Source organism: Panthera pardus, unplaced genomic scaffold (genome assembly GCF_024362965.1).
Source record: "Panthera pardus isolate Hobbes unplaced genomic scaffold, ASM2436296v1 HiC_scaffold_3, whole genome shotgun sequence".
In the NCBI taxonomy this organism is placed as follows: domain Eukaryota; kingdom Metazoa; phylum Chordata; class Mammalia; order Carnivora; family Felidae; genus Panthera; species Panthera pardus.
Genome location: NW_026526876.1, coordinates 58,014,818 through 58,039,097, shown reverse-complemented (window position 1 = coordinate 58,039,097; position 24,280 = coordinate 58,014,818). Strand labels below are relative to the sequence as shown.

General features: G+C 55.4%; 2 protein-coding genes across 7 annotated transcripts; both read right to left on the bottom strand.

Annotated features, from left to right (window-relative positions):
* Positions 1-758: 758 nt before the first annotated feature.
* On the bottom strand, positions 759-18,116 carry FLOT2 (flotillin 2). Of its 5 annotated transcripts, none has more exons than XM_019423736.2 (11): positions 17,831-18,116; positions 11,225-11,306; positions 8,191-8,281; positions 4,442-4,565; positions 3,911-4,029; positions 3,680-3,793; positions 3,459-3,578; positions 3,155-3,369; positions 2,562-2,745; positions 2,119-2,268; positions 759-2,041 (listed from the first exon to the last, which is right to left on the bottom strand). In XM_019423736.2, exons 1-11 carry the CDS (start codon positions 17,877-17,879, stop codon positions 2,003-2,005), a joined length of 1,287 nt encoding a protein of 428 aa, XP_019279281.1. In that variant the 5' UTR covers positions 17,880-18,116; the 3' UTR covers positions 759-2,002. The 5 variants fall into 5 exon arrangements, with proteins under 5 accessions (XP_019279281.1, XP_019279280.1, XP_019279284.1 ...); XM_019423735.2 differs by lacking the exon at positions 8,191-8,281 and adding an exon at positions 5,554-5,644 and having other exon boundaries at positions 17,831-17,998; XM_019423739.2 differs by lacking the exons at positions 8,191-8,281; positions 17,831-18,116 and adding exons at positions 5,554-5,644; positions 6,755-6,820 and having other exon boundaries at positions 11,225-11,279.
* A 319-nt stretch (positions 18,117-18,435) lies between these two features.
* Positions 18,436-22,948, bottom strand: DHRS13 (dehydrogenase/reductase 13). Of its 2 annotated transcripts, none has more exons than XM_019423741.2 (5): positions 22,665-22,948; positions 22,449-22,567; positions 21,314-21,437; positions 20,821-21,144; positions 18,436-19,167 (listed from the first exon to the last, which is right to left on the bottom strand). In XM_019423741.2, exons 1-5 carry the CDS (start codon positions 22,789-22,791, stop codon positions 18,725-18,727), a joined length of 1,137 nt encoding a protein of 378 aa, XP_019279286.1. In that variant the 5' UTR covers positions 22,792-22,948; the 3' UTR covers positions 18,436-18,724. The 2 variants fall into 2 exon arrangements, with proteins under 2 accessions (XP_019279286.1, XP_019279287.1); XM_019423742.2 differs by having other exon boundaries at positions 20,821-21,132; positions 22,665-22,944.
* Between the last annotated feature and the right edge of the window lie 1,332 nt (positions 22,949-24,280).

The window sequence follows — 24,280 nt, the reverse complement described above, 5'->3', positions numbered from 1 at the left end:
AGTATCTTTTACTGAAAAGACTGTCCTTTCCCATAGCTCTGCATTGCCACTTCTGTCAGAAAACACATGTGGGTCTAGGGATGCCTAGATGACTGTCAGTTAAGCGTCTGACTCTTGATGTTGGCTCAGGTCATGATCTCACAATTCGTGAATTTGAGCCCTGCATCAGGCTCCGTGCTGACAGCTCAGAGCCTGGAGCCTGTTTCGGATTCTGTGTCTCCCTCCCTCTCTGACCCTCCCCTGTTCATGCTCTGTCTCTCTCTGTCTCAAAAATAAATAAACGTTAAAAAAAAAATTAAAAAAAAAAAAGAAAAAGAAAGAAAAAGAAAAATACTAAAGCCTGGAGAGATGAAGATAATTGCTCAAGATCACACAGGTGGTAACAATAGGGCTAAAACTTAAACCCACGCAGTCTGATTCCAGAGTTCACGTTCTTAACGCCTGAGAAACGGGCTCCAGTACTGAGTGAGGCTCAGGATGGACACAGTGGGGAGATGAGCCCGGCAGCCCCTTCCATCTTCTGCCTGCAATGGAGCCAGGTCTCCCAAGGCTCAGATCTGGACACAGCACCTGGGCCAATGGCCACCCTGCCCCAGGATGCTGCTGGGGGCAAGGCCAGTGTGCTGATGCCCTCCAGTGGCTACCTTGGGGAAGAACAGACAAAGTGTAACCGTGAGGCTGAATGGGCATGTGGGCAGGGGACCTGGTTAGTTCTTGCTTCCTAGTCTCCACTCTCACAGAAGAGACGATACAGGGCATAGGCATAACAGATCTTTATTTTACCAGAAGGGACAGGCAATGGGGCAGTGCAGCATCCAAGCCCCAGACCAGACATGCAGCATCCACATGCAGGAACAGCTACACAGGCTGGGGCAGAGCCAGAAGTGGGACACTGGGACCTCTGGACACCCACAGCACCCCTGCCAGGATGCTTGGGCCCCGGGCTCTTCTGTCTCCACTAGAGCAAGAAGACAGAGGACTGGGCTGCTTCCCCATGGCTGGAACCCTATCACTCTGGCCAGAAGGAAAGATGGCACGGGGGATATGATAAGAGTCTGGCCAGTCTACAGCACTCAACTCTGTATAGGGTTGGCACAGCCCTGCTCACTGGAAGGGCCTGGCCCGATACCCAGGACAGCACAGCCCTAGCAGGAAGACGGTCTACACACCTTCTAGTCCCCAGTGGGGTTAGACCCTGATCCCAAAAGAGTTTAGCAGAGTTGGGACCAAGCCCCACTCCACCTAGTAGGGACATGTCCATGAAGGGGACTTCCCTGAGCACAAGCAGGGGCCTCCTAAGGCAGTAGTAAACTGAGGGAGCTGCTGTAGACAGGAGGCCTTGCCTCTGCCCCTGGGTAGAGAGAGAGAGGTTAAGTAGGAGAGCAGGCCTGGGGCTGGGGGAGGCTGAAGTAGGGCAGTGCCCGGCTAGGCCGAGGGGGTCTGGAGCGGGTGAGGCTGGGGACTTCCTGGGGTCGGGTTTAGGGCTGGGAAGACCAAGCCAAGAGAAGGGAGGGTGGCCATCCTACCCAGACCCTCCGCACCCATGCCGAATTTTGGCAAGGGCCACGGGGAGGATGGACAGATGCACAGAGAACTTCAAGGCACCAGGATTCTGAGGAGCAGCAGGGCTACTGCCCCCCGAGACAGACAGTGATTATAATACACATCTTTAGCTTAAACTACATGATGTGTGTAGAGGGTGGGAGCAGAGAGGGACAGAAAAAGACAGACAAAGGAGGAGACGTACAGGGAGAGGAGGGTGGAAGAGACCAACGAGATGAATGTGGCAGTGAAAGTGAAGGTGTGGGGGGAGGAGAGGAAGGAGACAGCTAGAGACAGGACAGAAGGGAAGACAGCCACAGAAGGCCTGAACACGCAGCACTTCTGGTCCCTACAAAATAAGGCACCAGAGTCAGTAGCGTTCCCGTTGTCGCTGTGGTAGGAAAACGGGTGCTGGAGGGAGAGGCGGGCGGCTGCTGACGGGTGTAGGCCTTTGGGAGCCTCACGCCTGTGCGCCGGTGGCCTTCTTGATCAGGGGTATCTGCAAGGAAGGGAGGCGCCGTGAGGCCTCGGCTCTGCGGCCCGTGACTGCCCCACCTGCAGACGGCCAGCACTCACCTTAGAGAGGTCCATGCCTGTGAGGGCGTGCACAGAGGCCGGCAGCTCGGCCAGCAGTCGGTTTACCTCCGATGTCACTTTGCTGTTGTCCCCACTGAGGACCACAATCTCATCGACTTTGGTCAGCGGGGCGGCGATTTTGGCAGCAATCTAGGTGGGGGAGGTGGGGGGAGGGCTCGGTTTGGTGCGCTCTGTCCTCCTGCCCTGCCCCGTCCAGCATCTCCCCTTCCTTTCTCCACCTCGCCTAAACCCCACCCCAGCTTGGGTGGCTCTTATTTGCAAGCCACGGTCAGTGAGACCCAGTGGGGCAGGGATGGGCCTGTGCCTGTTGCAGGGTTCCTGCCCCCCACTGCCGAGCGCTCTCACATTTAATGTTTCTAGCCAGCCCGTTGCTGTGTTCCTGACAAGGCCCAGCCGGATCCACCCCGGGGCAAAGGCCTCACCTGTGGCAGGGCCTCCAGCACCAAGGCCATCTTGGCTGCATCCCCATATTTCTGGTAGGCCTCAGCCTTGAGCTTCATCCGCTCAGCTTCTGCCTTGCCCATCGCCTCGATGACTGCTGCCTCCGCCTCCCCGATTTTGCGGATCTTCTCAGCCTCCGCCTGTGCTAAGAGGACCTGCTTCACCCTGCAGGAGTTCAGGCCAGGCAGCATCAGTGCGAAGTGCCAGGGTGCCCTCAAGCCTTGCCTGGGGGCCAGCAAACCCTCAAGCCCTCTGCTCTGCCGGGTGTCAGGGGTTGGGGACCTAAGGAGGGAGGTGCCTTCTTCAGGCTCTGGCAGAGAGAGGCCACCAGCTGCCAGATGCAAATGGGAGAGACTAGCCAGGGACTGGCCAGGATGCCCGCTGTGCCAAGTACCATATCGGGCCCTCGGGTCTCCTTTATCTAGTTCAGCCTTCCCAACAGCAATCCCACTGGGAAGGCGGCACACCCCCACCTCAGTCAGCAGGTGCTGGGAGAGGCGGCTTCCACGCTGGGGCTGGAGAGGTGGATGGGAGAGGAGCCTGACTAGTCCCCCCCTCAGCCAGGGGCGCTCACTTTTCACCCTCGGCGATCTGCTGTATGCGGTGGGCCTCAGCTTCGGCAGGACAGCGCACTGTGGCAATGAGCTCCTTATCTGTGCGCAGGATCTCCTGTGCCTCCACTGCGATCTGCTTCTTGCGCTGTACAACCTCAATCTCAATCTCTTCCTGCCGGATCTTCTGCTGCTCACGGGCTCCTTGCAGCTCATAGGCCAGCTGGGCCTCGGCTGTCTGCGGCAGGAAGAAGGGCAGCACGTCAGAGGCTGGCTGCCAGGTCCCGAGCCCTGAGCCCCAACCTGGGATGCCCTACGGCTCCTCACCTTGATGTTGACCTCCTCACTGAAAGCTGACTTTTGTAGCTCGAAGGCTCGCTTGGAGTCGGCGATCTTGGTGTCTGCCATGAACTTCACATCCAGCATCTCCTTCTTGCACTCGGCTTCCTGGCAGCAGGAGGGGCAGGTGCTGAGGGTTCCCTCAACCTACCATGGTCCCACCCCCCCGAGATCCCTGGCCCTGGGGGCAGGAAGGAAAGCCCACGTACCCGGATGCCTGCGTCTCGCTCGGCCTCGGCCACCCCAATGTCGGCATCTCTCTGTACCACGGCAGTCTGTGTCTTGCCCAAGGAGCTTAGATAGTCCACTTTGTCATACACGTCCTGGGAGGGAAGGGGGAGTCATCCTTGGGAAGAGTCATAGGTACAGAGGTGCCCCTCCTGCCAACACCCCCCTCCCAGGGGGACGTGGGGGGCTGCAGCCTTCCTATCGCACTGCACCTTGATGGTGAAGCTGAGGATCTCGATGCCCATGCGGCCGACATCAGGGGCCGCCACCTCCCGCACCAGCTTGGCAAACTGGTCCCGGTCCTGATAAATCTGCTCCACGGTGAGGGTCCCTGGGAACAGAGGGATCATGGGCTGGTTCCCTGGGGGCCCAGCCCACCGCAGAAGGGACGAGACATACAAGCAGCAGTCTGACTGCATGCCCACGTAGTGCAGTCTGAGCTGGGTCTTCCCAGGGTTTCTTCTTCACAGTATTTAACACTGAGCCTCCTCTTGCAGAGTCCAGGCTGGATGAGGAAAAGTGTCTCAAGCAACACCAGGAGCCTGGCCAGACTGGTGGCCCCTCGCCTCCCCATCCCAATGCCCTCCCCTTTGCCTCAAGTCACCGGAAGTTTGGAAAGGAAACCTTGGTGGGACTGACAGACCTCCCTGCCCTGCCCCACGCCCCTCCCTGGCCCTGGCTTGGAGAGCCTGCGAGGTTCCTCAAAGGCAGCAGAGGGGTCCCTGGGAGGGGCAGGGCCTTACCAAGGATGGAGCGCAGGTGTCCCTCCAGGGTCTGCAGGACGACGTTCTTGATGTCCTGCACGTTCTTGCCCAGAAACTGCTCGCAGGCCACTGCCAGGAGCTCCTTCTCCGTCATGATCTTCACCTGCCAGTAGTCACAGAGGCGCCTGAACCAGGCTGGAGGGGGGCAGATGGAGTCCCCAGACCCAGAGATGTGGAGGATGGTGGCTGTGCCCCTCCCCTCTTTTCTCAGACCCGGAGGCCTAGGGGCCAGAGTCTGTCTGAGGCCTCTGGTGGGGAGAGCACACATGGAATTCTTACACTGACAATTTTTATCTTCACTGGCAGCCTCGGGCCCTGACACGGCCTCTCTGCTGGGCACTTGGGGCTCATCTCCCCACCCTCAGCCCACTCACTATTCCCTCGTTAGCCAATTCCTCCCATGCAGTCTCCCCACAGGTGGGAGACCTGCAGGCTGAGGGGCAGAGAGGGCAAAAAGGAAAATGAGTGATAGGGACACAGATACACAGACTAGGGAAGAGAGCCTGGACAGGGCAGGAGACAGGTCCAGGGGGATGCCACCGAGGGTGGGTATCCACCTGCCTTTCATACCCGAGGTATTAAGCCAACCACCCCCTCACCAGGAGCCTATAGCATGGTTGCACCTTGCTGCCCTGTGACGTTGAGAACTGGACTGGAGCAGGAAGCCCCTCACCCTGGCCCCGAGCTGGGAACATAAAGCAGCCTCCGACAACTCCTCTGCCTCACGTGGCCTCCCCTCTGGTCCCCTTTAGCCCCCTCCCCAGGGAACAGGGAAGGCCTGGATTCTGGGGCGTGGCACTTCCAACACCTGCAAAGAATGGGGTGGGGTTAGTGAGCCAGGAGCCCTCAGCACTGGTTCTGTCTCTTGCGAGCCCGCTGAGGAGAGAAGGGGTGTCTGTTAGTCCTACTGAGTGGCCAAGAGGCCGAGTGAGCACATTCCGGTGACGATGACCCTCTCTTGGAAGGGGGGCAGGGGAAGGGGCACTGGAGGGAGACTGCCCCTGGCTGCCGTCCTCTCCTCCTCCCCCCAAACCCCGGCACAGGGACGAGGCAGCTCAACGGACATGCGTGGGGCTGCTGGGTTACTATACCTGGGCGACACCCGTCACAGTTAAAGCTACCCCCTCGGCCGTCTCTACGTCCTCGCAGCGGGGCTGCAACGTCATAATCTCTAGGGAAATCCTGCCAAGAAATGCAAAACAGGGGCATGGGTCTGGGGGCCCAGGGCCTGGGGTGTGGGGAGAGTCCAATACCTCACTGCTCCGACTGGGACAGGCCAGAGGTCCTGCTGCAGAGGGTGGGGTGGGCGCTTTGAGGGGTCGTAGTCAGGAGTCTGTGGGGAGATGGGTGGGAAGGCAGAGCAGCGTGGGTGCGGGTGGCTCCGGGGGAAGCAGTGTAAGTGTTCTGCCCATGGCACACATGTCTGCTCAGATGAGCCTGGCCTGCAGAGTAGGGAAAGGAAGTAGAGCAGTGGTTGTGGGTGGTCTGGGCCAGTGCGGACAGTCCAGGTGTAGCTGTGTGTGTGTGTGTGTGTGTGTGTGTGTGTGTGTGTGTGTCCTGGGAAAAACACGTAAGCGCTGGTACTCCGGGCTGGGCTGTGTGGGTCATCCACGGGTGCCATCTGAACGTTCCCAGGGGCCTTCACCTGTCCCCAAGGCACCCCGGGAGGCTGCCCAGAGAGCCCTGCCTACTAGCCTGGCATATTAGGAGTATGCCCGCTGCCGGGCCGAGACAGAGGTGACCCTGCGTCTGCGCCTGGCCAGGGGAATCCTGCCCGGTCCCTTCACCTGGCAACAGGCTGGACTTGAAGCCTACCCTCTGGGGTTGGGCCCAGGTGGCTCAAGTGGGGAACCGGGGCTGAGGTCACACGAGGGCTTCCTGGCCCAGACAATCTCCAGGGTCCACATCACCCAGCTTAAAAGGGACATAGGTATCTGCAGTTGTCTCAAGTCAGTAGCGGTTTGGAGGCAGAGCGGGGTTTCTTTAGCCAAGGGTGTCGAGGGAGGCTGGGACCCTACTGGTTCCACACAAAGTGCTCTGAGTTTGTCAGGCCTCCGTGCCGAAGCCTGCCTGCACACGGCTACAAGGAGTGGGTAAGGTGGGGACAGTCCCCTTCCCCGTTAGAGCCGGCAGGCTGGGTGAGGAAGGGAGAGGTGGTGCGGGGTTGTGCCTGAGAAGCCGGAAGGGCAATTTCCAGCAAGGTAAGGGGATTGGTAAGATGATGTTTGGGCCCTTCCGGTCCGGGCGCCCAGCATGCAGGCTCTGAGGGGGCAGGGGCTTTCTGATGCTCACCGCAGTGCCTGGAACTGGGAAGGCGCTCAACAGGGAGCTGCTGAGGGAAGCAATGAAGATGACCACCTGCATATTACAAAGAAAGTGCTGGGAGTTACCGAACACCCTGGCTCAGGAATGGGTTTCATTGGCTATAGCTGCATGGCAGTGAAGAGCGAGACATCGGGCCACTTGCTTTTCAAAGTGAGACTGGGGAGCACCTGGGTGGCTCAGTTGGTTGGGCGGTCAGCTCTTGGATTTCGGCTCAGGTCACGATCTCACAGTTGGTGGGATCCAGCCCTGTGTTGGGCTCTGCACTGATAGCGTGGAGCCTGCTTAGGATTCTCTTTTCCCCCTCTCTCTGCCCCTCCTCTGCTTGCTCTCTCACATTCTCTCAAAATAAATAAATGAACTTGGGGTGCCTGGATGGCTCAGTCGGTTGAGCGTCTGACTTTGGCTCAGGTCATGATCTCACAGTCAGCGGGTTCGAGCCCCTCATTGGGCTCTGTGCTGACAGCTCGGAGCCTGGAGCCTGCTTCTGATTCCGTGTCTCCCTCTCTCTCTGCCCCTCCCCCGCTCATGCTCTGTCTGTCTCTCTCTCTCTCAAAAATAAATAAACATTAAAAAAATTTTTTCAAATAAAATAAATGAACTTTAAAAATACCACACACCCATGTGCGTGCACACATACACACACACACACACACACACACACACACACACACACACACACAGAGTGAGACCAGATTAATAATAAAGGCTTAGGTTTTTCTAGCACTTCTTTTCCAAAAATCTCAAAAAGCCCTCATGTTGTTTTACTTGCCTTTCCAATATCCCTACAGAACACGTAGAGGACATGATTCCCCTACTTCACACACAGGGAAACTAAAATCTTAGTGACAAGAGATTTTCTCAAAGCCTTCTCAACAAAAATTAGGAGCAGGGAACGGCCAAGGCTCATTTTGCTGATGCCTGTCAAGGAGATTGGAGGAGCCTGACGAACAGAACTTTTCATGGGACCCATTTTCTGGCCTTGTGAGAAGGAGGGCTAGGGCTCGACACTGGGGTGTCAGCATGGACGGGAGGCTGGCAACGGGCTCCGCAGGACCTGGAGTGGTTGGGACTGAACCCTTCCTGTCCAGACAGCCGAGTTCTGGCACACAGGGGCCTGTGTCTCCTGCCTCAACTTACCCCTTGGCATCCAAGGACATTCACTAGCAGACCTGGGAGGGGTTCCAGAATCCCTTGCTCTTTCCCCACTAGCAGCCCCAGTCAGTGAGGGCAAAGGAGCTGGGGATCTCTAGGGGTCCATCCTGGCACCCACAGCAGCACAGGTGGGAACAGAGGGGAGGGAGGCACACTTTCGGAGGGGAGTCCATCTGGCTCCTGCCTGCTAGGCCCCGCTGGGCAGGAAGAGAGAAGGTTAGACACAGAGGAGGAAGCAGGTGGGTTATTACCTGTGCAACCCCTGTTACGAATAGCGGGACCCCCTCCGACGTCTCAATATTCTCACAGCGACACAGGATGGTCATAACCTCCAGAGACAGTCTGAGGAGCAGCCAGGGGGAGGGAGAGGTAGGGAAAGGAAGGGGTAGGAGGGGACACAGCAAACACACACAGTGGTTACCAGACAAGCAACGATGCCGGATGCCTGGGGCAGGGCGGGGTTGCTCTTAGTAATTTAGCCCTCTACTGCCAGCTCAGCCTAGGGTTGTAGGGGGACAGAGGAAGGCCCCTCGCTGGCCTGAGGCCTCTGGGTCTCTTTTCCCATACCCCTCTAAGGAGGAGCGGCTGGGCTGGGGAAAAAGCCTACGACCTGAGGTCGGGAGGCCTGTGCACAGGGCACCTGCGTTGCCCACCACCTCACTTTCCCAGGAAACTCCTGGCAGACTCCTGGCAGGAGAGTCTGGGAGACTTAGTGTTAGCTCTACTCTCCAAACACAGGCAAGCCTGTGTTTCCAGAAATTGGACAGAAGAGGCCACTCTGGGGATTAATGAACCACAGCAAATACCAAATCCTGCTTGGGTTTGTGTTACATATCACTAAGTAGGCAATTTAGGGCCAGGAAAGCCCAAAGAAAACCTTGGATTTTCTGATTTGGGGGGCTAGGTGTCAAGGAAGGCTGGAGAAGAAAGTGTGTCCCTCCCACAATATTCACAGGGACAACTGGGAGGTGACGGGGTAATTCACTTTGGGATTTCCAAAGTTGGGCAGAGGCAAAGAGAGTCATGGCAAACAAAATGAAGCGTCTTGAAGCTGTTTAGGCCACCCTAGCTGGGCCTCCCTCGTGCAGCACGTGTGTGCGAGTGTGTGCAGGGTGGCAGGCCAGGCAGAAGCCGGGATGCTGACAGCGTGGACAGTTTCCTTCAACCAGAAGAAGGGAGGACGGTGGCAGAAGCTGAAGGAGCAGAGGCAGGCAGACTGGGGGATGGGGGTGGGGGATGGGAGCCCCGCCTCACCCAGCACAGTGCCAGCCCGGGGGGCTCTGGCCGTGCAGATGTGGAAAGGTTGCCTTCATTTGAGCCCCTGACACTGGCACTCCTTGGCCTGAGAGGACTCAGACAGGAACCCACTAAGCTCTCTTCTGGGGAAGGAGGAGAGAGGGAGATAGGAGAGAGGGAGGGAAGGAGGGAAGGAAGGAGGGAAGACAGGAGGCTGCAGCTCAGATGCCAGAGGTGGAGGATTCACTCAGGTAAGGGAGAGAGAGCTGCCACATCAGGGCCTCAGGACAGCACAGGATGTGGCGGCAAAGTGCAGCAGGCAGGGCTTCATCGAGCCTGGCGAAGAACGGCTGACAACGGAGGTGGGGGACCTGGAGGGCGGTGTGCGGAAAGTATCTCGAAGGGGAGGCTAGAATCCAGGCTGGGTTAGAAGCCTCTACTCTGACCTGAGGGGCTCTTCCTGCCGGCCTGGGGAAATAGAAGCCCCAGCTTGTAGAGACGTCCTTCAGGTAGGCTAGGGGTCGGGGAAGGGACTGCCCTTGGACACAGAGCCCAGGAAGGGGCGGGCTCCAGGCTTAGACCACCCAGCAAGTGGCACCAGAGGGAGAATGCTAAGCCTGGGTGTGTGAGGTCAGTTTCCCAGGATGACGTACAAGGCCCTCCACTCCTTACTTCCAAACGTACTGTCAGAGAAGCTTGGCTCTCCTGTCCTGGGCTCTGCTGCCTGGAGCAAAAAGCAGGAGGGGGTGCCAAGACCGTAGAGAAAGGGCTGCAGGCGTGTCACCCTAGCAGTGGATGCCTGCACGGGACAAGTCTCTGGGTAAAGTTGCAAACTCTCCAGGACTGGCTGTAACGCAGTGTCTGGACGACTTACTCGGTCATCGCAGGACTGCAAGGCATGTGGGGTGGGGTGACAGTACCTCTGGAGAGGGCACCCCATGGCTTCCGACAGGCCACTGGCCCACTCAGGAGGGCCTTGTGTCCTCCTGAGAAGTTGTGATCAGTGCTGGTTACTCTCGGACACTTTTGGCCTTGAGCCAGGAGAGTCCCCCAGGATTCCTCAACTCGGGCAGAACAAAGTGAGGGGAGAGCAGAGGGGGTTACGAGAAATCAGTGAAGTTAAAAAGGTGACCTGCTTCCCCATGGCCCTGACCCTGGCCAACACCCTCAGTCCCCCTGGAGTCTCAAGCGTAGAGCTCGGCGCAGCCACGGAGGGCCTCTCTCTGCTGACTGGGGGGGCTGGGCCAGAGGGGGATTTCCACTGCAATCGCTGCTGTTTTCCCTCCGGGGTGACCATCACTTCCCCTCCCTGTTGCGTGGGTTCTGGCCTGGAAGGATCTGGGCATAGTCAGGAAGGGGGTGACGGTGGAAAAGTGGCTGGCACACCTCTTCTCCTTGTGGGTAGGCAGTGAGGGAGCCAGGAGAGGCCCAGGCCAAGTCTGGTCCCGCTGAGGGTTCTGGGGGAGCCCCAGGGAGAGCCGGATGGTGGGCCCTCTGGGGGGCTGCAATGTCCCTTCCTCTGGTGAGTCTTTCCAGACTGACTGAGGAGGTCCAGACCTGTTTTGCCCAGCCCGGCACCAGTTCCTTAGATCCCCACCCCCTGTTGGTAAGCTGCGGCTATCATGGAGCCCTTCACAATGTGCATCCGTCATTCTCTGCCCTTTAGCCCTGTCTACACTGTCCAGGCCTGCACGGGTGAGGGCGTGTGTGGGTCTCTTCGGCCCTTCCTCTCCACAGGGAATAGGGCTGCAAGAATAACTGAGTTAGGCTCAGGGAGTCAGGATTCTGCTTGGGCATGACCCTGGATTCTCTGGGACAGAAGTGATGTCTCCGGTGGAAAAAGCATACCCACTAAGGAGAAGGTGCCCGCAGACAGACCCCCTGTGTCCCTGTGCAACCCATCTCACCTGCTTCTTAGGAGACCCCCAGCATGGGAATGTGGCAAGGGAGGATGCTCTAGCTGACCGGGGGGGTGAAGCGGGGAAGGCTGGAAACCCTTTTCTCCCTTGCCCACCAGGATGCCAGGTTCCCCAGCCCCTGGGCCCTTACCTCTGAGTGTCGGAGATACACCACCAGGCCCAGGCCCAGCCGCCAAACACGTACTGTTTATAGTCGGAACCACAACAGCCCCCTGGAGAGCAAAGCAAACCACTGCTGGTCAGTCAGTTCTTGGGTTTGTCTACCCCCCATCCCTCCAACAGCAACTCTGGGTCTTTACTCACTCTGACAGTTGACAAGCCCCACTGTTGGGTGCTGAGCTTACACAGAAATGAGAGACAGACAGGGGTGCCTGGGTGGCTCCGTCGGTTAAGCCTCTGATTTCAGCTCAGATCATGATCTCGCAATTCGTGAGTTCCAGCCCTGCATTGGGCTCTGTGCTGACAGCTCAGAGTCTGGAGCCTGCTTTTCCCTCTCTCTCTGTCCTTCCCCCAACTGCTCTCGATCTCTCCCCAAAATAAATAAACATTAAAAATTTTTAAATAAAAAAAAAAAAGGGAGACAGACAATTTGGTAGACAATTTGCATAGAAAGAAGGCTATCCAATGAGTGGTTCCGAATGTAAGTACTTTCAGAGAACAGAAGTCAGTGGGCAGGAGTGAGCAGGAAAAGCTTCATCTTTCATTTAACCATTCATTCAGCAAACACGTAGACTGTTTCTGTGCTAGGAATAAAGAGATGAAGATACAATTCCTATCTTTTTTTTAATTTATAATTCCTATCTTTTTTTTTTTAATTTTTTTTTTTTTTTTTTTACTTTTTTTTTTTTTTTTTTTTTTTATTTTATTTTTGGGACAGAGAGAGACAGAGCATGAACAGGGGAGGGGCAGAGAGAGAGGGAGACACAGAATCGGAAACAGGCTCCAGGCTCCGAGCCATCAGCCCAGAGCCTGACGCGGGGCTCGAACTCACGGACCGCGAGATCGTGACCTGGTTGAAGTCGGACGCTTAACCGACTGCGCCACCCAGGCGCCCCTAATTTTTTTTTTTTTAACGTTTATTTATTTTTGAGACAGAGAGAGACAGAGCATGAATGGGGGAGGGTCAGAGAGAGGGAGACACAGAATTGAAACAGGCTCTGGGCTCTGAGCTGTCAGCACAGGGGCCCGATGCGGGGATCGAACTCACGGACCGCAAGATCGTGACCTGAGCCGAAGTCGGCCCTCAACCGACTGAGCCACCCAGGCGCCCCTATAATTCCTATCTTTTTTTAATGTTAATTTATTTTTGAGAGAGAGACAGAGCACGAGTGGGGGAGGGGCAGAGAAGGAGACACAGAATCCAAAGCATGCTCCAGGCTCTGAGCTGTGGGCACAGAGCCTGACGTGAGGCTTGAACTCATGAACCGTGAGATCATGACCTGAGCTGAAGCTGGATGCTTAACCGACTGAGCCGCCCAGGCGCCCCTACAATTTCTACCTTGAAGGAGGTGGGAACTTTTCCTGAGATAATTGTAATACCATGTACCAGGGAGTGTGCAGAACAAGAAGGGGTGCAGGGCACATGGGGGGTGGGGGGGCCCCGGGAGGCTGAAGGGAGGGAGGTGTCTTGGAGCCAAGATGGGATCCTTGCTCATGCCCAGCAGACACATCTCAGTAAGGTTGGTTCTCTACTTCCAGGGCTTCAGAGTGACTGTGTACTTCTTATGGGAGTGAATGGGGAAGGCAAGGCCTCAAAACAAAGGTCAACCTGTGGTACCAGTGGCAGAAGTGGAGACAAAGAGAAAATGCCTGAAAAGGAAGTGGTTCGTTCCTATGGGGCGCCTGAGTGGCTCGGTTGGTTACGCGTCCGACTTTGGCTCAGGTCATGATCTCACAGTTCATGGGTTTGAGCCTCGTGTCAGGCTCTGTGCTGACCGCTCGGAGCCTGGAGCCTGCTTCAGATTCTGTGTTTCATTCTCTCTCTGCCCCTCCCCCGCTTGTATTCTGTCTCTCTCTGTCTCTCAAAAATAAACAAATGTAAAAAAAAAAAAAAAATTTTTTTTAAGGAAGTGGTTCCTGAAAACTATATCAGCTAAACAGAATGTTGAATCGGGCCCCAACTCGGATCCAGCTGTAGACATGTCCAGCATGCTGGCATAATGTCTATGCAGAAGTGAGAAAACCCAATTCCTGAAATTCTTGTTGTGAACTGAGAATACCAAAATTATTCACCGAGTTCAAGAAAACTTTAGTAAAAGCTAGAGGGGCAGTTTCCTGGCAGTGCAGAAAAATGTGCAGGAAACAGATGATTCAAAGGAAATGGGATTTGGGAAAAAGCCAGTGGGTGTCATCATTTCTGTATTCACAGACTTCAGTTTCCAGGAAAGCCTTAGGGTGTGTGCCTCCAAAGGTCAAGGGTCAGGGGTAGTTTCATGTAGTTGAGTTACAGTGTCTCTGAGGACCCACAGCGGGGTACAAGCAGGGTAGAGGGGCAGAGGCCAGATCATAGAGTGTCTCAGGTATCAGGCCAAAGAGCTGGGTGTGTGTGTGTGTGTGCGTGTGTGTGTGTGTGTGTGTGTGTGTGATGGCGGGCGGGGGGGGGGGGCGGGGGGCTGGTCACACAAGGATTTAAGGTGAGGAGCAACAAAATTACATTTGCCTTTTAGAAACACCACTTTGCACAAGGTGGAAGAAGGGGGTGGGGTGGCCAAGGAGATTGGGTAGAAGCCTCTTGCAGTGACTTAGGCAAGACATGGTGGCTGATGTCATGGAGTAACTTCTAGAGCAGTCTTGTCCAAGAGAACTGTGAGGGTGGAAATGTTCCATGGCTGCACTGTGCAATATGGCAGCCACTAGCCACATGTGCTTACTGAGGACTGGAAATGTGGCTGGTACAACCGAGGAACTGAATTTCTAATAAAAAAATTTTTTTTTAAGTTTATTTATTTTGAGAGAGAGAATGCGCATACACATGGGAGAGGGGAAGAAAGAGAGGGAGAGAGAATCCCAAGCAGAGTCCGCTCTGTCAGCAGAAAGCCGGACTCAGGGCACGATCTCATGAACCGCAAGATCACAACCCAAGCCGAAATCAAGAGTTGGACATCTAACTGACTGAACCACCTAGGCTCTCCTCTAACTTAATTTAAATTTAAGTGGCTATTGGCTACCACATGGGTGCACCTCCAGAGTACAGGTTTGAGTGGGTGGTGAAGTCAACAACGGAACCAGAGACAACACAAAGAACAGGGAACTGGAGACAAGTTTTGGACAGGTGGAGGCGAAGGACAAAGACCTCACTAGTGCAGAAAGCCTGTCACCTTAAAGAACTGGTGTCCGAGACTGCTCCCCGAGAGCCAACCCAGTTTCCTGGGCCTGCCTCTGTGCACAGTGTGCAAGGAGCCGAGCCAGAAGTCCAGGGAGTAAGGCGCAGCCCCGCAGTGTGAGTAGGGGTGGAAAGAGGCCTGTTTCTCTGGGGGGGGAAATAACTGTCCACAAGGCTGTTGCTCAAGGGAAGCTAGCGTAGGCTTCTCTGCTCTGGGGAGTGGGGTAAGGGAGGCCTCTAAGGACAAGCAGTCAACCTGAAACCTAAGCCATCTCGGGATCTGGAGAAACTGAAAGGGTCAAAAATCACAGCTTGTTTCACTTTGGGCCTGGTGAGGGCTGGGGCCTCCAGCGGGCTCCAGGGCACTTCTCACTGTGCTGGGGGTGGAAGCAGTAGAGGTGGGGTGGGATCGCGTGGGGGAAGGGGGTGTCCACCCTTTACCTTTAACTTATTCTTTGACCTTGAGAGCAGGCTGCCACAGCCGAAGCTGGGCCTAGGCCAAGGGCAAGATGGCCAAGTTCCCAGGGGTAGCAACAACAGGAAGCTCGTACTGCCAGCCTGCCCCACCCCCAGCAGCTTCCTGCCCTGAAAGGCATCTCCCTCCCAGATTCCTGGTCACACTCAGCCTGAGCACCACACCCAAGAGAGGACACTCAGGTGCCCCTTCCTTGACGTCCCTAGTTTTCACTCTCTTCACACCTGGAAGTTTCTTCTAATTTTATCTCACTTTTTCTAACTCAACTTACTTGCCTTTGCCCTGTCCTTATCCAAGCTGAAGAATCACATGCCAACCTCTGCCCCACTCTTAGCCCCTCCAGACCCAGTCCATCCCTCTACCTTCTCGGGAATATTCTGCTCCCTTCCTGCCTCTCTTCTACCTTCTTCCCACTACTCCAGAAGACAAGGGGGATTTAGCCTCTTTTGAGCCACAGCCCCTGTTAGTAGTCCAGCAATGCAGGAATGCTGATAAATGCATAAAATACATAAGAAACAATTATACTGAAAGTTATCAAATTATTAAAACCACCAAATGTGTGACATGTAATACATAGTAATAGGTGTGAAATAGTAACACATTAAATAATAAAATCAAGTGGTTAATAACTAGCTAAACTTCAAGTACTGATGAGCGTAAAAAATTTTTTTTTTTTAAATCTAAGTTAACATATAGTGTAGTAACGGTTTCAGGAGTAGAATTTAGGAATGCTAAAACTACTCACTTTTTAAAGAAATTTTATTTAAATCCAAGTTGGTTAACATACAGTGTAGCGATGGTTTCAGAAGCAGAATTCAGTGAGAGGATAAATGACCTCAAAGGTACCTGCTACAATGGCAGTATGGTAGGAAAATACCTGCTAATGCTATCATGGATTGTGGCTGACATTTATAATCCGAAGAAAGGCTAACTTTCAATTAAGGTTAGTGACAAGGTCGGGAGCATGTCTTTCCCCCATCCAAACGCACAGACCTCTAAATTCTACCCACGGACCCCAGGTTAAGAACCTCTGACCTATTGTAGAGATGAGAGAAAGATGTATGGTGTTTGGATTCCCCCTTTAAAATTGCTAAAAGGAGAGAGAGAGAGAGAGAGAGAGAGAGAGAGACAAAAAGGTTTGATATTACAGAATGAAGAAGGGAGGTTAGACAACCAGGAAAATCCTCCAGCCTTTTCAGGTGCAGAAGATGACCAGGAGATCATCCTTGAGAACGGCATCCTTCTCAAATTGGGCTGAATGTGATGCCTCCAGACCTAGATGCAGGCTTAAGTAACCTGGTGGGGGGTAGGGCCGGGAGTGGTTGCTCTGCCCTGCTCTGCTGGGAGTTCTGTGAGGGAGAGCTGCATCTCTATCCGTCTGATCGGCTCAAATCCCCAGGTTCTGTTATCCTGAGCCTTATCCCTCCCTCTTCTCTCCTACCCTTCCTTGACTACAGTGCCCTCAATTCTCGGCACTGCCTCCGCTCCCTCCTAAAACAGGGGAGGGAGGCCACTGCATTGGCCTCTGGCCAAAGGACCAGATTTCCGGCAAGTGGAAGGTACAGAGCAGCCTAACTCAGGTGCTCCTCTCACCCCTTAGTCTCTCCACAGGGACAGGATTGGAGCTTTTGTCTCCTCAGCTCAGGGTCTGGACTTCCGGAAAGAAAAGTCTACCAGAGAAAGTGCCATGCAGATTTTTGGGTTCTAAAAGTCTTCTTTAGGACTGGGGTCCGGGAGACAGGTGCAAGTCTGGCCTCAGTGCTCTCTGGGGGTCTCCCTCCTAAATCCCAAGGCCACCTCTGGTCTTGTCTGCTCTTCCCTACAAGAGTAGGAGGGTCCTGATCAGGGAGGGCGAGGATTTCCTGTCCCAGTGGAGAGACTGATTTTGAGATCCAAACCGAGCCAGAGGCCATGTTCTGGGGTAAAAGTTCCCAATGGATTCATCACACCTCCCCAAGGGGCAGCTACAAACCCTGGTCTAGCTCACCCTCTTCTACCCACTTCTGTAGCCAGCCCTAACAACTCTGCACACAGGCTGGAAATTGACATTGATAGTAGGAAGTAAGACCTGAAGGATTCCTGCAGCCACAGGCCTCCAAGCTGTCAGGAAACCACCCTTCACAGCACCTGTGAGCCAGCCAGGGGTTGCACAAACCGGTGGCTTGAAAGGCTTCAGCCACCTCTCAAGATACCCAAATACACAATTTAAAAAGCAGCCTTAAGGCAAAGATACCTCTCCCTTCCCCAGCACAGCAGTCAAGCCCCACCTAAGCTCCCAGAAATTCTGGAGTCTGTAGCATTTTGCAACCGTGGCGACACAGCCAGAACCCGGTTTCTCAACCTGTAGAGGCCGCACCCGCATCTCCGGGGGTGGGCAGTGCCAGTAAACCCCAGCAAGCCCTAACCCGCTCAGAATTAACGGGAACAAAAGGATCCCCGTCCCAGGGCCCCATCCCCAGGCAGGCACCTGCCCTCCAAAGCCTCGAGACCCACCCCAAGGGCCGGGCCCTGGAATCCAGCCAAACCGCTACGTTCTGGGAACCACGGGTCCCCTCCCCACGGCCTCAGTTCGGGACCCCCTAGGCCACAGTGGAGTAGAGGGGAGGAGACCGTGCCCAAGGACGAGGCGGAAACAGGAGGGAATAAACACGGGAAAACACGCAGTGGGAGGGAGAGTCTCGAGTCTCGAGGGCTCGGAACACCGCAAGTGTGAGAATGGGGGTCCCCTCCTGTAAGGTTCTCGGGCCCAACACCCGCGCCCCCACCTTCCGCACTGCCCTCCGCCCTCTGAGCCCCTCCCCGGCCTAGCCCGTCCCCGCTAGCTCCCCAGCCCCGCACCCACCCCGCGCCCCCTCTTCACCCACCTTCGCGGGCACAGCCCGCGTCCCAACCCTCTCCGCCCCGGCGCCCCAGACCCAACCCCCTCGCCGCCCTCTCACCTGAAACCACCAGCGCCTCGTTGGGCCCCACCGTGTGGCAATTGCCCATGGCGCCGGTGGGACGGAGGGCCCGCGGGGAACGCAGAGACCTGTACGGCACGGCCCGCACCACCCGCACCGCCGGCCGCGCCCAGCCTATCCCGCCACCCCCAGCGGCCGCCCGCGCGCCCGCCCGCGCCCCACCGCGGTTGCAGCCCCACCGGAAGTGTAGCGGCGGAGGGCGGGGCCGGCGGGCGAGAGGCGGCAGTCAACGCGCTTCATTTCCCAAGGCCCAGCTCCACAGCGCCCGGGAAGGCGCCCCCCCTCCCCTCCCCCCGGCCGCCTGCATAACGACCGCCCGGCCCTGCCTCACCTCCCCGCCCCCACCTTACCGCCGGGGGCCCTGGAGTCCCGCCGCTCCGGCTCTTACCCGCGGGGAGACCTTGGGCGAGTCCGTTACCAGTGCAGCCTAATCCCGCCTCTGCAAATGGGGGTCACTTAACTACCTGGCTACGTGGTTGCAACGGGCCCAAGTTCAGTAAATCTCCGTGTTGGCAGTGCATCAAATCACAACCCCCCACGTCCTCATCCAGAGCCGATCAGCATCATCCAGAGTGGGGACCAGAAACATAGAATTCAAATTCTTGAGAAGCAATGTCTGGCACATTAATCACGCCCCCACCCTCACCTCTCAATCTGGGATTATTGTTATTCTCAGGAAGAAATCATCGCCCATGATTTCCTTCCCCCAGGAAAAGAGCCGCTCAGAAGAACACAACTTGAAGCTCCAGAAAGGAACCATGGGGGTAAAACCTGCAAACCCCTCAGTGCCCAAGGCATGGCCTGGCATGCAGTTCAGGTTTTCAAGGGCCACCAAGTGCCATGGAAAGTACCCCAGCCTGGGGATTAGGAGATTTAGGGCTCAGGTTCAGTTTTAACCTGAATTCGGTGTGTGACCTTAGACAAGTCTGGTGAATTGTGAGGGATGGCATGGGGTTCAGAAACTGTGGGCTCCTCAGAGAGGGGGCTGCTCCGGGAAGATGGGGTCCCTGGGTCCTCAGGCTGGGGGTCTTCGTCAGGTTCGGCATCCTGGCCAGGCCCAAGCCCTGCCAGCCTTTTACTGGCCTCCCACAGCCGGTGGGCCGCACGATCATCCCGGGCGGCTGGGGGCACCTCCTCTACATGGCAATTGGCAAAATATCTCCCACTGAGAGGTTCAATGCCCTCCTGTAGAGCGCAGTACAGGGGTGTCTGGGCACCCCCTCTTGGCGTCCGCAGCACCAGCCAAGCCAGTGGGCGCAGAAGTGGGCTCAGCCATCCAGGAACGTGGCGCAGGAATAGCTCTGAGTTCACAGGCCCTGTGGATGGGAAGAAAGGCAGGAGTGGGTGAGGACCCAGGAGAAGAGCAATAAGAACGAGGCTACAAGGGAGTGGGGAATGGAGTCCAGTTCCAGGGAAACCAGGAGAGTATTTGGTGGGCATTCAGGACCCCCACAGGGTGACCTCACTCATTTCAACAGCAAGCTTCCTCCTCTCCATCTAAACTCCTATACCTCCTCATGCCCCAGTTTCTTCATGCTGTGTCCCCTGCCTGAGGAGACATCTTTTTTCCTAGCTCAAGTCCCGCTCCTTTGTTTAGCCAGCAAACATATATTAACTAACACCTATGGTAGACCAGCCACTGTTTTGGACATTAGAGATGTGGAGTGTAATAAAAGCTTGATAAATGTTAGTTGTGATGATTACTGTCACTATTATAATTAAATAGTTAATTAATAAATTAAATAAGTTAATTAATAAATTAATAGTTAATTAATAAATTAAATAAAGTGAGCCTTAGGCAAAGACCATCTAAAATGTAGTATGGTAGGGGTTTCCGGGTGGCTTAGTTGGTTGAGTGTCCACCTCTTGATTTTGGCTTAGGTCACGATCCCAGGGTCGTGGCATCAAGCCCTGCATCAGGCTCTGTGCCGACCGTGGAGCCTACTTAAGATTCTCTCCCTTTCTCCCTCTGCCCCTCTCCCCTGCTCGTACGCTCTCTCTGAAAAAATAAAAAATAAAATAAAATGCAGTATGGTAAAATGCGTAGGACAGATCTTGTTATTCTGTGATCTGTTCTGTAAGGCAGAGATGGGTTTTATTCATCAGCTAAGTCACTCAGACTAAAAGCTGAAATGCTTACAGTGGACTTCTAGACCCTGGATGACCCAGCCCATCTCTATACCTCATCTCTTGTCACTCTCCTCCTCTCACTTTGTTCCAGCCACATGGGGCTTCTTGGTCTTTCTCAAGCACACCAGGCACTTCTGCCTCAGGGCCTTTGCACTTGCTATCAGTCTGTTCTTTATACTCTTCTCCCCCGAAAGCCACATGGTTGGTTCATCTCCTTCAGGCCTCTACTCAAATGTCACCTTTTCAGTGATACCTCTTCCTTGCCTGCCGCAGAAAAAGCAGCACCTCCCGTCATTTCATATCCCCGTCACTGTGCTTTATCTTTCCCATGGCACTTTATCATCACCTGTCATTGTAAATATTTATTTATTAGCAGTCCTCCCCCTCCCCAAACTAGAATGTAAATTCTACAAGGAAAGGGTCTTTGTTTTAAGTTCACTGCTCTATTCCCAGCACCAAGATTAATGCCTGGTTCATAGTAGGTACTCAGCAAATGCTTTTTGAACGAATGAATAATTATTAGCTATCATCATCATCATCACCATCATCGTATGCTGAGTTCAGTCATATGGATGGGTTCTTGGGGTGAGAACCTGGGTTTTATTCATTGCCATTCCCTACCCAGGAGTCAGCATCTGAATTAGTGGTGTGAGAGGAAGAACCCAGACAAGGAGAGCCTCCTTCCAAGATCAGCAAGGAATAGGTCTCTCCTTGTACCATGCTTCCTTCCTGTTCTGAGCTTCTGTGGCTCAATGAGAGGCTGAGGGAGCACAGGATGGGTTGAGGACGGGAGAGGGGGAATCAAAGCAAAGCAGAGCAGTCAGAAAGCCAGGCCTTACCTGGGTGGGCCGCATAGCAGGTGACACCAGTACCCTCAAGCTGAGTGGCGAGCTCCCTGGCAAATAACACGTTGGCCAGCTTACTGTCGGCATATGCCCGCAGCTCCTGCTGCCAGCCCACCACTGGGCGGTCCAGGCGTGTGAAGTCAAGGTGCCCTCGCCGGTGGGCGGCTGAGGATACCACCACCACGCGACTGGGGGCGCATGTCTTCAGCCGCGGCAGCAGTAGATGTGTCAGCAAGAAGGGGCCAATGTGGTTCACTCGCAGCAGCAGGTTAAATGGCTCGTGGGTCCGGCCACAGGAACTGATCCCTGGGGCGGGGGCTAGATATGAGCAACTGCTCCAGAGGGATCCCCGAAGGCCTCAGTGTCCCCGTTTGTGAGACAGCGGTAGGGGGCACCCTTTCCATACATCCACTGCCCCTTGGTAAGGCCTGGCTGGAGGGGACGGTTGCCCACCCTCTGCCCCCCTGCAGGACCTGCTGCCCCTCACCGGCATTGTGGATGAGGATGTCCAGCCGTGGCTCAGAGCTCAGGAAGGCAGTAGCAAAGGCCCGCACGGAGGCCAGACTGGCCAAGTCCAAGGCCATGAAGATGACCTCATTGTTCCCACTCTCCTGTGGGGCAGCAAGGGCTGGGCTTGTCACCAGGCACCTCTCTCCTCTTCCCTCTCCCCAGGTACCAAATTGTGAGAGTCCACCCCCTACTTTGACTAAGATCTGCCCCTGTGCATTAGAATGTAGTGGACAAGTATGTGGACTCTGGATGCAAATTTTGACTTTGCCTTTTATTAGATAGAGTGTGACATTAACCTCTCTGGGGCTCAGGTTTCTCCCTGAATAATGGGACCAAGGTAATACCTATTTCATGGAGTTGTGAGGATTCAGTGAGTTAATATAATGTAAAACGCTTAGAACAGTGCCTGGCACCCAGTCAGCACTGTGTAGGTAGTACTTGCTGTTATTATTATCATTCCCTCTTCCCATTATTGCTTATCCTAAAATCTGCAACAGACTTCTCATTGGTCTCCCCTCATCCACTCCTGTCCTCTCCAGTCCAGGCTCCGATAGCCACCGAGGGTTTCATTTCAAAATGCTATTCTGACAGTCCATACCCTACTGAGTCCACACCCTGCTATTCTGACAGATCCAATGCTTCACTGTATCTCCACTGCTCATCCTATAAAATCCGAGTTCTTCAAAAGGATCTAGAAGTGCCTCCAGAACCTAGCTCTGGCTCAGGGGCTCCAGCCTCTTCATTTTGCCTCTTTCTTCCATATTTCGCGCTCCATACAGACTCAATAGATCTTTTCTTTCAGTTTTTTTCCCCCCCTAAATCAAATCAGCTCTCTTGCCTCAGGGCCTTTGCATATGCTGTTCCCTCTGCTGTTCCCTTCCCTACTGTCTTTCATTAGTGTAACTCTTACCGATCCTTAAACATCTTAGGAACAGCAATTACTTCCTTCAAAAAGCCCACTTCCTAGCTTTCGTCTGGTGTCCCTTCCCTGTGTGGCCAGAGCACCAGCAGACCCTCTTTTCTGCACTTAACGACCAGAGTTGAGGAAGCCGCTCTGTTCACCCACTCCGTGTCCGGGTGTGTTCGTTTGTTGCTCACCCTCTCCCCCTCACCTGGCGGAGGTCGAAGGCCGCCGCCTCACCACGTTCCCGGCTCCGGCAGGCCAGCACCACGCGCGCTCCCCGGCGCGCCAGCTCCAGCGCCGTCATCTTCCCGATGCCGCTGTTGGCGCCTGCGGTGGGCGGGCGGTAGCTGAGCCGAGGCGGACGGGCCGCTGACCCCGCCGCCCGGCCTCCCCGCCACCAGCGCGCCCGGCCTCCGGCACTCACCCGTGACCACAGCCGTGCGGCCGCGCAGGCTGGCTATGCCACCGCAGGGCGGGGCCTTCACGAGGTTGTAATAGACAAGCACGTAGGCGCCCAGCAGCAACCCCGCGCCCAGCAGCAGCGCCTCCATGCCGGCCGCGCCTCCGGGCTCCCCCGCACAGGCCCCGCACCACCCTGGATCGGAGCCCGTCCGGCGGCTGCCGAACCGCCTCGCACCGGCTCGAGCCTCCCAGAAGGCGGAGGCAGAGGCGGAGGCGGGTGGGAGGCAGGGCAGGGGTGTGTGTGCGTGCGTGGGAGCGTGGGCCGTGCGAGCGCCCCCTAGGCATGCGTCTACGTCCTCTGGGTGTGTGCTTGTGGAACACCTAGGTGCGCGTGTGCTTTGGGGCCCTGGCAGCGCCCTCTAGGTGTGTGCCTGCGTGAGCTCCTTCCAGATGTGTGATCGTGTGCAGGGGCACCCTGGCTATGTACATGAATCCACCCACTCTGAGTGTGTGAATGACTCTGTGAGTGTGTAATGTGCCCACGGGCTCTGGGATTGCCCCTCAGGTTGTGTGTGTGCCTCTGGATCCTCTGTGTGTGAGCTCCTTGTGGGTGTGTACTTGCAGGCCCAGGAAGTACCCTGTAGGTGTGTGCCTGCGTAAGTACCTTTTACGTGTTTGTGCCCATGTGGGCCAAGAGCCCCTCCAGCTGTGTGCATGCCTCTGTAGTCTCTGCCAGTGTGTGCACTTGAATGAACATCTCCGGATCTGTCCTTTGTGCACATGCCCCTTAGCTGAGGACTTGCTGGAGGGGCTCACAAGGTGTGTGTGTGTGAGCCCTCTGGGTGTCATCTGTGCGAAGCAGAGTCCTTCCCTTCTGGAGGGATGTGTGCACATGAATGCTGTTATGTCTGAGAGAGAGTCCAGCCCTGGATGCCTTGCCCTCCCTCCATAAACAAGTCCTGCAATTCCTTATGCTCACTTCCAGATCTCAGCTTCTAGAATGCTTCCTTATTCTTCCTATAGAGGCCAGAGAGATGGCACAGTGGCCAGGGTGGCACCACCCATCCAGGGCTGTTAGGAGTCACTCCTTAATTAGCTGTATCTCCGTGCCTCTGCCGCCCATCCCCTCCATTTCCGACGGGAAGCAAGAAGACACTGAAATGTAACATCTGTTACCTGACCTCCAGGAGAAAATTTCTCTGGGATGGTCCTCACAGGTGGTAGAAATAGGTAAAGAAGCTCCCTGATTCAATGGAGGAAGTGACTCTGACAGCACGGTGGGTGGTGACAGCTTAGGGAGGCACAGGTGAGGGTATTCCTGGCCAGGACAAGGACTTGCCTGAGGAAACCATTACAACTTAGCACCCACTGTTTCACACGTGTGGTGTGCCCCATGGTACGGTCAGCCTTGGAGATACTGAGCAGAACAATAGGTTTCTGCCCTTGGAGAGTTCAAGAGGCCCATCCGGGCAGGGGGAGCAGAGTGGTGGAGGCAAAGCAAGGCAGGTAGATGGAAGCCAGGGACAGACCTCAGATTCCAGGGGGAAGTTTTCTACTTGGCTGCACTAGGGATTTGGGGTTCAGTTGCAGATGCTGTAGGAAGAGGCTGGGAATGGAATATTAATGGAAAAAATGGAT

Excerpts from the sequence above, each read along its gene's own strand:
- DHRS13 (XM_019423741.2), bottom strand. The coding sequence starts at position 22,791 with ATGGAGGCGCTGCTGCTGGGCGCGGGGTTGCTGCTGGGCGCCTACGTG. Across the intron at positions 21,145-21,313 it reads CATCCTCATCCACAATGCCG|CCCCCGCCCCAGGGATCAGT; the intron begins GTGAGGGGCAGC and ends GCTCATATCTAG. Across the intron at positions 19,168-20,820 it reads CTGCTATGCGGCCCACCCAG|GGCCTGTGAACTCAGAGCTA; the intron begins GTAAGGCCTGGC and ends TCCCATCCACAG.
- FLOT2 (XM_019423736.2), bottom strand. The coding sequence starts at position 17,879 with ATGGGCAATTGCCACACGGTGGGGCCCAACGAGGCGCTGGTGGTTTCA. Across the intron at positions 11,307-17,830 it reads CGAGGCGCTGGTGGTTTCAG|GGGGCTGTTGTGGTTCCGAC; the intron begins GTGAGAGGGCGG and ends TTTGCTCTCCAG. Across the intron at positions 3,579-3,679 it reads AGCGAGACGCAGGCATCCGG|GAAGCCGAGTGCAAGAAGGA; the intron begins GTACGTGGGCTT and ends TCCTGCTGCCAG.